Source organism: Sylvia atricapilla, chromosome 6, assembly GCF_009819655.1.
Source record: "Sylvia atricapilla isolate bSylAtr1 chromosome 6, bSylAtr1.pri, whole genome shotgun sequence".
Taxonomy (NCBI): domain Eukaryota; kingdom Metazoa; phylum Chordata; class Aves; order Passeriformes; family Sylviidae; genus Sylvia; species Sylvia atricapilla.
In genome coordinates this window covers 27,941,271-27,953,790 of record NC_089145.1, presented here as the reverse complement: position 1 = coordinate 27,953,790, position 12,520 = coordinate 27,941,271, and the positions used below count along the sequence as shown (strand labels likewise).

General features: G+C 38.9%; 1 protein-coding gene across 2 annotated transcripts in view; it reads left to right on the top strand.

Annotated features, from left to right (window-relative positions):
• Positions 1-12,520, top strand: part of SIPA1L1 (signal induced proliferation associated 1 like 1) — a 138,462-nt gene that overhangs the window by 111,148 nt on the left and 14,794 nt on the right. For both annotated transcript variants that reach the window (XM_066321316.1, XM_066321315.1), the window contains exons 12-14: positions 2,884-3,008; positions 5,691-5,809; positions 8,165-8,604. In XM_066321316.1, coding sequence (XP_066177413.1) covers positions 2,884-3,008; positions 5,691-5,809; positions 8,165-8,604 — 684 coding nt within the window. The remainder of the gene's footprint in view (positions 1-2,883; positions 3,009-5,690; positions 5,810-8,164; positions 8,605-12,520) is intronic.

The window sequence follows — 12,520 nt, the reverse complement described above, 5'->3', positions numbered from 1 at the left end:
GCTATTGCATTTACAATAAATGGTTGTAGAATGTAAAATTTAATCATACATAGATTGACAGATTATATACATATGTACATTATGGAGGTTAGGTAAGAGGACATCACAAGAGAGCAAAATATTGATGTAGTGTAACTTCATTGCACCAAGATTTGTTTGGGATTTGGCTTTTTCTTTCAGATGCCAGCTTCTAGTTATTTTACCATGAAAAAATATTCTTCCCTTGAGAGTTTGTTTATAAGTCTTAAAAGTTAGACCACAGGTCAGTGTTTAAGACCTCAGTCACTACTGAAATGCTGTGTTTAGACTTCTTATACATATCTTGAATTGGTACTGAATTCATCATGTTTAATATTGGTATTTGATGAGTGAAATCCTACTCAGTCTGTGTGAATAGAAAAAGAAAAATGTTACTTTTTGCATAATTTCAATGTGAATTGTTTATATTCAGAAGGCAGATATATACATGTGTCTTGGTTTAGGAAGACAGGTATCTGCTAGGGAAAGCCAGAGCTCCCCTTGGAATGGAGAATGTAAACTACCACCACCACCCTTCTTCCCAATTATAATTTTTTCAGTTAAAAGCTTTCAGGCAAAAGATTTTGGAAATATAAATAGCAGTTCTTTACTAATATATAACAAAACAAACAAACACAACTACATCATTGATAACAAAAACAGAATCAAGAACTTCGAGGACTTTGCTTCACAAAAGGAACCCAGGGCAGTTTGGTCTTGGTGCCCCCGCAGGATCCTCAGAGCACCAAGCTGGGAATAGTGGAAAAAAAAGAGTCTGGGGCTGGCAATTGCAGAGTGGCAGAAATGTCCTGGCAGAGCAGAGGCAGGGTCCCGGCAGGGCAGGGGGATGCAGGGTCACTCTGTAGCAGACAAGCAGCGCCGAGGGAGCTACCACGGCAGGACAGCGCTGGCCCAGCTCTCGCAGGGCGGCAGAGGAGCCCAGAACTCCAGGGTGAGCAGACGATGACAGGCTTCCTGAGACTGGGCCGCAGCGAAATCCTCCAGCAAGAGCACTACGAACGCCGAAAACCAGACAGCCTGGCTGCCTGAAACTCTGTCCTTTTTCCTGCCCCAAAACCCCACCCCGCTCCGAGCTTCGACCATCCCTTTGTTGTGTGAAATAGTCTTAAGAATGACATTTAGTCTCCTTGGTAACTTTATGGGGAAAAAATTCTTTAGAGTAAAAAGGAACAAAACCCAACCCCCAACAACATGTTTTCCTCACTTTTTTAAATTCATCAAAATGTATGCTGGCTGTATGAGGGAGCAGTGAACAAAAGGAATGTATGATCATGTTTGTATTAATTTTCAGAAGGCTGAAATTTCAATATGTGCTGCACATTACAGGTGTGTTCCAGCTGCTTGTCTTTGAGGATGAGAGTGGGATTTTGTTGTTCTGAGTCGTATAATGTTGCTGTGGTGGGTTCATTTGAGTTAACAAGTGTGTGAACTTCAAGTGGGATAACCACACTGAGCTTGTTCTGATAGCTGGGAAGGTGTCTTATGTTGGAGGTTGTGTGGGGCAGACTGTAGCTCATTAAGTGAGAAGACTGCACATTAGGGCATTTCATTTTCTCTTATTTTATTAGACATTACAGCTAGAGAAACTCATTGATATAGAGATATATCAGCTTGTAATTATTTTGTGTGTTATTATGTGCATGTAGAGTTGGAGGATTTTCTTTTTCCTTCAGGGTATGTCTGATTAAAAAAGAAAAAAATCTCAGAAATGCATTATTCTTGATGAATTCTTAATGATTCATGGGCTATTTCTGAACCCAGCTATAATTCATACAGACTTGTAAGTGATTTATATGTAATACAGAACTGTAGATTTCAAGTCTACAGGCTTTTAAGCATAGGAGGCATATAGGCTCCAGTGTGGCACAGGGGCACTGCATCTTTTGTCATTAGCTTGTTCTCCTTGACTTTACTCTGTCTTTATTGATCTTTCTGAAATCCATCTGCCTAATCTGGCAGGATTGGCAAAGTCCATTGAACAGAGTTTTCATTTTGCTCTGTGTGCTTTCTTTTACAGCAATAGGTGTATGGCTCGCTACTTTCTTACAGCTGTATTTAGTTTCTTCTAATCCACTCAGATTATTTTATGATCGAGTAATTTAGGAATTTACAGAATTTATAACCCCCAAGATCTGGGAATCCATACTCAACAGTTGACTTTATAGAGTCTTATGTAAAATATTTGGCAGTGTTAATATTGTCCCAAACAAATCCATATTGTTGGCATATATGTCTGCATCACCCAGAGGTATGACCGTACTATTCTCTTGGTTGGAACCCAGGGAAGTGGCTGATGTCCATGGGATTGTCCCAACAAACTTTGTGTTGCTGTCTTTGACTGGTCTGGAGTAGAGCTTTGAGGTAGTTGAAAGGATCCGATCTTTTCCCAATAAACACATCTTGTTTTCCTATGTGGTTTTTTTATCCAAACTTTAACATTTTATTCACTGTGGTGAGTTTTCTACAACCATGTAACAGTCTGGTCACCTTTTCATGTAAACATATATGTAAATAAAACCTCATCATTTTCTTTCTTGATGTTTTGATCTGTTTTGTTTTGTTTTGTTTTTAATTGTAGCATTATAACCTGTTGTTCTTGATCAGGGATGCCCAATGGATAAATGTATATTGTAATCTTAATCATTAAAGGTGATAAACGGGTCTGGAAAGCTACCACAAAAATGAAATGGTGTAAAGCATTATAAATCCTTCAAGCATTTGTGCTGTGCATTGGTTTGCCCTGTTGTTTGACACTGGCTTCTTGAAAGTGCTTTTCTTTTTTCACTTGTGTGATATTTATGTATATTTGAAACGATTATCTGCTTTGTGTCTTGGGGAGAGCAGGTTTGGCATTAGCCGTAGATCCCCGGCCTCCATCGACAGGCAGAACACGCAGTCGGACACGGGCGGCAGCGGCAAATCCACGCCCAGCTGGCAGAGGAGCGAGGACAGCATCGCTGACCAGATGGGTACGTAGGGAGCTCTGCTCGGGCCACAGGGTGACTTTGGCAATGCCTCCCTGGCAGGCACAGAGCCTCTTAAGAGCGGTGTTTTCAGCAGCTGTGGAAGTTAACCTTGTTCATTGGGATGAATAATTAGGTCTGGAGCATGCACTGCAGCTTCTGCAGTCTGCTTCCTTGAGACCTATGAGTATCACCTGAGGAAGAACTGATTTCATTTCCTTATTTGATTGTGGGATTAAATCTGCCTTAATGCTCTTACCCTGAAACACTCTGTCCTTTTAGAAGCAGCTGGGCAGACACACTTATTAATTTGTCTTGCTGTTGAAGACTTGTTTGACCTTACCTGCTCCCCTGAGTGGCTTGGCTTAGTTTAATTTTTGCTTAGTTTGTCTAAAGTGCTTGTGATACTTCCTATTCAAATGGTGCTATATAAATGCAGATTGATTGTTTGATCATAGGAGCTGTAAAAATACCATGTATGAAATGGAAAAAATGCAATTAAAGTTTAAATAGTGAAGTAAATCTATAGGTAGGTAATCACCTTCCACAAATGTATATATTTTGATTGCATGTGGCAGTTTAACTGTCGGCTGAGGGAACATATTAACTACATAAAACAGCAAGGAACTGAGAATTTATATTCTTAGGCCATCGTTTGAAGTTCTTGCACATAGACCTTTTGCTACAGCTGTGGCTTGACTTAAAAAGATCACAAGTAAGACTGACACCAGTGAAAATGTCCTATCTACAAACAGCGTTTTTCCAATATGATGACCCTGGCCAAGGTTGCTAGATTGTGTTTCTCTAACTTTTTTTACTATAGATTAAACATTTCCATACTTTTTTATTGCATAACGTAACTGCATCACTGTACAAAAGGACTAGTGTTCAAGAGAGAATACACTTCAGTGAGATGAGGAATTCAGGGCATATGCTGCCAGTCTCTGGTTCTGAAGATGTTCTTGGTTCACACACTTTCGCAACCTCAGTAAGCTGTGCCTTGTTACCAAAGCCATCTGGCAGTCCCTCCCTCACAACTCGCCCCACACTTCTCAATTAAAAAAACGTGATTATACTGATCTGCAGTTCTCATTTTGACAGAGCAATTTTAATTGCATATGCTTTGAAACTGTGTGATGGTAATGACAACGTAAAAATGATCTTTTGCTCAGCATTACTTTTGCAGAACAACAGTTGGATGTTGGTGCTGGCACTGAGTGGAACTGCCAACAAGTTCTGTTCTACAGTGTCAGGTGTCAACATATTAGCAAAATAAGTGAGGTCAGAAAGAACAGGAAAAATTACATGGTAGGAGAGATGGCTCCAGCATTTGGCAAAGGATGAGAAATGCACAGTGACATAAAATCCCTATATTTTTTCTCTTGTGTATTGTCGTGCATTCATAGAGTTGGATCTCTGATTGGAGACTTTATTGTCAATCTCGTGAATCTAGGTGCAAGTTTGGGTTTATGACAAATAATTACATTTCTACTTGAGATAAGTCTGTCTTAGAGTAGATAAGGCTTTAGGTCTAATGAATTCCCACACTGACACCTTCCTGGCTTATCCTTTGCTACAGAACACCTTTGTTCTGTGTTCACCAGCACTGCTTGCTACCACTTGCCAGGGGAGATCAAGTTTGATGATGTTATTACTGGTATTATCATTATCAGTCTTTAAAAAACTCACAGCTTTTATTTGTTTTTAAAAAGGCTCATAATGCTGCAGATCAAGAGGAACAAACTGTAGCTGTGTTGGAGAAAACACTGCTATTTACAATGGATATTGTTAAGTACTTGATGTTTGTAAGCATATACTCTCTTTAAAAGGAGCATTTTTAGAAGTGCAGAATATATGTAGAAGTATATGTAAAAACTCATAACTGTGAGAGGCTCTTTTAAAATATTGGCCTTGGGCTCTGAGAAGGCAATTGCCTACCTTACAGGCCTGTGTCTGAATACCCTCTAGACCTCCACAGTTATCTCCTGGGAAAACAAGTTTTATTGGCAAAGTGCACTCCTTTGAGTGTCCATCTGAGATGAGTGATTTGACTTCCATTGACTTTTGTCAGGTTTAGTTTAATAAGTATTGCTTTTGTACATCCATGCAGCATCCTCATTCACAACCAGCAATGTTTAAGATAGTATTATGTCGAGAGATTTTTATTTGCAGTGTCTTCAATTAGAAAATGTTTAACTCAACTTTCTTAAGAAATACATGTAGTACTTCAGCTGAGGAAAATGAGTTCATTTAGGTGATCACTGTAGACTTTTGCTATTGTTTTGCTATTTTGCTATTATTCCTGCCTTGCATTTAAGTGTTGGTGTTCAGTCTTTTGACTCTCTCGTCGGCAGGTATCATGCATTTAGAGATCCAATGTCAATACCCTCTGAAAGTGAATAGTCTGCTGTTTCAATGCTCTGGTACAGTGCTGTTAGACAGTGGGGACATGATACCCTTCAGGTTGTTCTGATAGAAGTCAGAATGGTGGCAGTTGGTTTTTCATGAAGTCTTAATGATTTACACCAGGGAGGAATGGGCCCCCACTTCCTTCCCTGTGTTCTGCCACAATATGAACCCGTTTTTGGCTAAGATAGTGTTGGAAAAATTGCAGTGTAAAATGAGGTTACCCATTTCCTTAGCTTGTAGCACTGCTCTCTCAGTCCGTGGTTGTGTGCTGTGTTGCAGAGCCAACGTGCCATCTCCCAGCAGTCTCAAAAGTATTGCCATCCTTCCGAGAGAGCCCCAGTGGAAGACTGATGAGACAGGATCCTGTGGTACACTTGTCTCCAAATAAGCAGGGTCATGTAAGTTACCCTGAAAAAGGAATTATTTCATGTTTCGCTTTTGCTCCACAGACTCTTGATATCAAAAGTGTTGTTCAAAGTTATATTTAGAGTGTCACTTTAAAGAAAAAGAAAGAAAAAGAAATCCTGTTCCCTGCTAGAACATGGGGAATGCAGTAGAGCAGGCCTGTTGATGCCCAAATCCTACAACACAGCATATTGAAATATTTACTAGTTAATAAAGATTTGCTGCCGGTTGAACAGCAACCTCTTGTCTGTTATCTTGTGAGAAGTAAAGGATTTGTAGAAATTTGCAAAGCTCTTCCTAGACCTCACGTGTAAGACTTAAAGTTTAACTACTGTATCTTCTAATGCAACGCCCAGAAAGCTGCTGCTTTGAGACAGAATAGTGGTTTTGGTTTTGTATTTTCTCCTTTTCCGTAAGGTACCTTAAACACTGTTGGAAGTCTGTCTGAAAGGACTCCTGGAATCCTGCTGAAAAAAAAACTTACTTGTTTTATTTGTTTCGAAGTTCTGAATGGTAAATTCTGTCTTTCTGTCTCTGCAGACTGAACTATTCCTGCCTTTGTGGAGACTGTCACTTCCTAATTTATATACAGAGAGATAGATAAATACAGTAAAGTTCATAAATTTAAAATGTCTTGAAAATTACTGAAGTCCTTGTAAGAAAAGAAGCACAGTGTAGGCTTTAAATCACTCAATAACCTGTATCACTTTTTTTATTTGTGCAGCAAGCTAAAATACAGACTTGTGTTGCGTGATGTTACTGAAAGTATTACTTGCATTTATTTAGATGTGAGAAAGCCTTTAATTGGTTCCAAGTCTTTAATTTGCTTCTGCTTGCCAGCATTATTCTTTCAATGTAATTGGCAGTGTTGCTTTTAGATTATTAATTCATAACAACACATATTTATTATTTAAAAAACACCAAAGAAACCCGAACATTAACACACCTGTCTTCATATTCTTAGAAGCACACACTAGTTTTTAAATTTAGATTGACCTGTTTTTCATGAGATGTATTTGACTGCACAGTGATGTAATACACAACTCATTAGCTTGAGTGCCAAGTGCAATACTGGAATTACCAATGCTTGCATTATTCTGGTGTAGTCATTGTTAAAGTAAATCTTTATTATGTGGACAGATGGATGAGGAAGTGGTGAAGTTCTTAATGAAGAAAAGTAACTTTAATTGGAGATAACTAGGAGTCCAGATCAACTTCATATTCCCTCATTTTCCTGTCAATTCTTTCTTTAGTATTTTAAGACATGGATGCTGATGATTCCTTCTTCTCAGTATACATCTGTTCTCTATTTCCTTCTGAAAACAGAAGCAGTATCTGTTTGGGGTTTTTTTTTATGTTTGTCTGGGATCTCTGTCTGTGTCTGTTCAGTAAAACAGAAGTAGGCAAATAGAAAACTTTTAAGTCTCCTTTCCATCAATTCTCTTTTCCCAGGTCATGTGGTCACCCAACAAGTATGTTGCCTACTACTTCAGTTCTGATTCTGTAGATGATCAGAAACTAGATAAGTTCAGTAGAAATCAAATGAATATAAACACTCTAAAGGTAGATGAGCTACTAAGCAGTAGGTGTATGAAAAGAAATTCTTCTTGAAATGGGATATTCGACCACTATGAAATGAAGGACATTCAGTTTCTTTGTAATAGTGGGCTTTAACCTAGGACAGGAAATCCAAACCAACCAGGCACTAGCATACCCTGATGAGATAATTTAAAAGCATACATTAAAGCTTTTTTACATGCAGTTCTGCTTTTTGGAAAGCAATTTCACATTAGTTAAATGATGTTTCACTGGTCGTTTGCAAAGGGCATTCCTGCTGAGGAGGAAAGACATGCTACTACCAAGAGGAGGAAGAGAAGTGTCTGTGCTCTTCTTTGACTTTTTGATAGGCAATTGGATGACTAAAATAGCATGCATATTCTGTGGATTGGTTATGTTTCATGTTCTAACATATTGCTGTCTTAAAATTAGAGTATTTTTAATTATTGTAGTAATAAACCAAGTCAAAGCTCAAAGTACAAGCTCAGCCAATTTCATTGGACTGGGCTGAGCAGAACTGTCCTTGAAAGGAACCACTGCAAGGTATTTTGGGGCAAAATACCAACAACTCAGGATTTTCCTTCTTCCAAATCCGTAAGAAAAGTTTTTTCTATGTTCACTCAGCACAGAGGATGTGCATTGTGTTGGAATCAAATTTTTAGAGTTTATTAGTCTCCTCAATATATCTATCCAATACCTCCAGGTAGGAGAGCTCCTACTATATAGCAGTGGCTTTTGTAACCCTTTATTTCCTCCTCTCCACTGTCATAATTTTGTTATTTCTTCTGTAGTCTGACAGCCACTACTCCAGCCATTCCAGCAGCAATACACTCTCCAGCAATGCCTCCAGTGCTCACAGTGATGAGAAGTGGTATGACAGTGGAGAGCGCACGGAATCGGAGCTGAACAGCTACAACTACCTTCAGGGGACGTCGGCTGACAGCGGCATAGACACCACTTCCTACGGGCCCAGCCACGGCAGCACCGCCTCCCTGGGGGCTGCCACGTCGCCCCGCACTGGGCTGACCAAGGAGAAGGTGGCACCGCTGTGGCACAGCTCCAGTGAAGTGGTCTCCATTGCAGACAGGACACTGGAAAAGGACAGCCACATGGACCGGAAAGCCGAATCATCGCTTAGTCTGGATATTCACAGCAAGAGTCAGCCAGCCTCCAACCCTCTCACAAGGGAGAACAGTGCTTACAGTTTAAGTGATGCTGTCTCACATACAAGGTAATTTTCACCTCTTGTATGATTGCCCCCCTCCCCATTTTCCCATTCTCACTCTCTGACCTACCAAAAGTGAAAAGTGGATGTTGAAGAGAGGGGGTTCTACTTAAGTTAATCAGTGTTCTGAAAGATTTCACTCTGCAGAATGCTTGAAAATTAAGACCACCTTTAGTCTTCACATCTGCTACTGCTTACAGTACTCAAAAGTCTTTAAAACCATATTCTGCACTAAACTGCTGCTACTGAACTATCTGTAAGACAGACGTGTCTGATGCGTTCTTGGGGAATACCTTTCAAGAACTGCAGTTCATGTGTGGATCAGAAAGGAGACCAGATGTTATTAATGAACAGTTTAATATTGGGTTTATTCTTAGTCCTGCAAGTACTCATTTCAGATGTCTTGCATTTTCCCCCCAGTCTTTGTGTTTGGAGATTTGCTCACAGTTGGTATGATCAGTAATGAGAGCAAGTTTCTTGGGGGAGTGCTAGCATGTAGATCTTAATCTCATTCTATTGCAAGCTTGTGGGTATGACAGGTTCCCTCTCTCCTTCAGTTTTGCCACTTGTAAAATCAGCAGTATCAAGTACATATGTAATGTGCTTAAACACCTCAAATGGAAGATACCTACTTGACAAGTTAATCAGTGCTGCTAGAAGCAGAAAATATTTTAGACCATTTTCCAAGAAGTATTCAGTGTGCACTGTCATACTAGCAACAAGAAGAAAATGTAGGTCTTTCAGGGAGGATCTGGGATCGTTGTAATTTATTTGCCTTGAGGAGCCTGACTGTTGCATTTTTATTCTTAAGGCACCTCTGTTTTGAGTGTGTAGCTAAAATACCTGCAGGCTGGAAGTCCAAAGCAATTTCTGGTAATTGTCTTGAACAAAGCTACTCTGCAAGACTAGATGTTTATGAGAACAGTTCACTAACTCCTCATACAGTAGCTGCAAATAAGGTGTTGTCATAGAGACTGTAATGGCCTCCATGTGCTTTGTCATGGTAATTCTGACTTAAGTAATCAATTAATGGTGGTCCCACTCTGGTTTATTGCCTCTCTTCATTAGCCAATTTTGGCACCAAAGCTCACATTCAGTTGATAGAATCCCACCTAGTTGTTTGACACTGGTTTGTTTCCAGTAGCTGCATATGCATGAAGGACTTGAGCAAGTCTGGAGAAAACACTCTGCAGAGGGACTTACTTAGATTTCTGGCATGTTAATGTGTTCCCCTTTCTTGAAGGTAAAAGGTCTATATGATGGTTGTCTACGGTCTTAGACCTTTTATTTTAAGATAAGCCTGTTTGCATTTTTTAGCATTCAGTAGAATGTACTACATGTCCTGCAGTACTTGTCTGAATGTAACTGGCAGTGACATCAAATGTTGGGATTCTTGTACAAAATGCTGATTGCAATAAGGTTAGTAGCATTGTCATTTGGAAGGATTTTTTCTGAAGCCACTTAAAGAATCCTGGAAAATTTATGTAAGTCTTGGAAGCTTTATTGTACAGCCTGATGCAATGGCATCTTTTTACATCTGAGGTTTTGGTTTCTTCTTCGGGCACCAAATAGGGTGAGTTCCCTAGAAAAGCTGAGAAAATTTTACAGAAAGAAACACTTTGCAGGGCAGGCACACCATGACAGCTCTTCTCTTCCATGAATACACTTTGCAACTGGACTGCAAACTGGTGTCAAGGTTGTTGTCTCAATATTTATTATATTATAACACTCTGTGTCCAAACATGGTGTTTTTTCTAGTTGATGTGGATTAATTAACATAATATTTCTCTGATGGTATTGAAATTATTCTCTCCTTGTAATTTTGGGGCTGTCACTGAAATTTCCAGATAAATGCTTCCTAGGGTTTAGTCTGGAGAAAACAGTTGAGGCATCTTTTGGCCAAGTTTCATTTAAAACTGAGATGTTAATAATGCAACTCTTTGCAGAAACGAGTAGTAGCAGTTTGCAGAACAAGTGGGACATGATAATTGGGAAATGCAGCAATACTTGCACATACATCATTTGTTCTGGTGGATTAAGAACAGGCTGACTCATGTTCCTTTATTATTTTTTATTTTTGAAGACTGGAGCATGTGTTTGATGCCTCACAATAAAACAAAGGCACAGTCTTGGATAAAAATATTTGATTTTGTTTCTTGTGACATCCTCAGTTGGTGGTTGCACACTGAACAGCAGTGAAACCCTAGGTCATCCATCTCTTTGCTCCCAATTCTCTCATTGCTTCCTCTGTGGAGGCACAACAGCTTGATGCTGGAGGCTGGTTAAAGTGGCACTTCCAGAAGACAAGCACAGATTATGGAGCTTATTATGAAGATGCCTGCTTCAAGGAGGTTAAGGAGGGGAGACGAAAGAAAGATTCTGAACAGGCTACTTTTCATGAGAAATGAGCAGCTTAATTGGTGTGTTTCTTTATCAGTTTCTAAATTGCTATCCTTTGTTGCTTCTCACTTTTTCATCTTTTGCCTGTGGATGCCATAATGTCTGTAATGTCTTTAAAATCAGGTTTCTGAGCAAGAAGAAAAGGAATATGGCCCTAAAAAGATCTTTGAGACAAAAGAAAAGAAAATAACTACAAATTAGAGTGTTTGTGTCTGTAGAAGACAAGAGTGATAATTACTGCTCAGATCATTTAATGGTGCATAAAAGAACTTGTACCTGAGAACTGGTGGCAAAATGTAAATTATAGTGATTAACTTTTACAGCAGAGCTTCTGGCTGGGTTTTATTTTTCTTTTCCACCCCCATTCCCAAAGTCCTTCCTGATGATTGTGCAGATTTCTCATAGCATCCCAGGAGAACTGCATTATGTAGGCCAGTAATTATACAGAATCATTACAGCTGAATGTTATTAAATGAAGCAGTATGTGCTGATGGCATGAATTCCTTGCAAAAAAAATTAAATCAGACTTTCATTTCTACCTAAGCTATACAGTTTCTTATGGTCTTCTTGGTAAAATTAAAAGGATGATCTTGACTTTTTGTAGTCAAGTACATTTGTTATTATTCTGACAATTTTAAAATACTTAAAATATTATTTATTGTAAAGTGCTTTTGTTAATGGGTCATCTGCAATTCTTGCAGACAGTCATGTAGTATTTGAATGTTTTCATAATTCAATCCTAGGTATCTCAATAATTGGTGGGAGACAGGAGACCAACAGTGGCTGTCTTTGTGTCCTGAGAAAGAGGACTGAATCTCTTCCAGATAAAATTAAGCTGTTGCTGTATGATGAATTCTCTGCATGCTTCCTGATGTCAAATATTTCAACAACTTCCCATCACTTCCATAGTGCTCCAGTTCTGATTTAGTTTTTTTAGAGTTTATCCAAAGCCTTTTGCTCTCCAAATATGCTCTCAGTTAACAAGTGTCTCTCTTTGCCTATCAGTATCCTGTTGGCCTGCCTGTGGTAGGGTAAAAAGCTTCAGTCATACTCACAGTTGTGTGTAGTCCTGAAGCAGAATATCCTCCCAAAAATACAATATTGTAAAAACCACAGCTCAAAATATGCAATGCACCTTAAAGAAAACTGTATTTGAAATATGCTAATTTTACTAGCATTTACCACGCTGCTCTTGGCATCAATTATATGATACATATTATAAGAATACTTAAAATGCAGATTGTGTATTTATAGTATGTTATGTAATAAATATTATACATACATATGCATCTTTCATACATTTTATGTCAAGCATAATTAACATCAGTTTTTACCTCCTTTCTCCAGTAATATTAAGGATCAACACCATTAGCCTATCCAGTAGCTGGATATTTATTTTTACTGGCTTTATTAACAAATGGTTTGTCACAACTAGCACTTCCTTGAGAAATACCTGATGGGTTGAAGAATTCTGAAAAGTGGATGGAGATTCCTTTCTCTTTTTTCCCTACACTGAAACAGA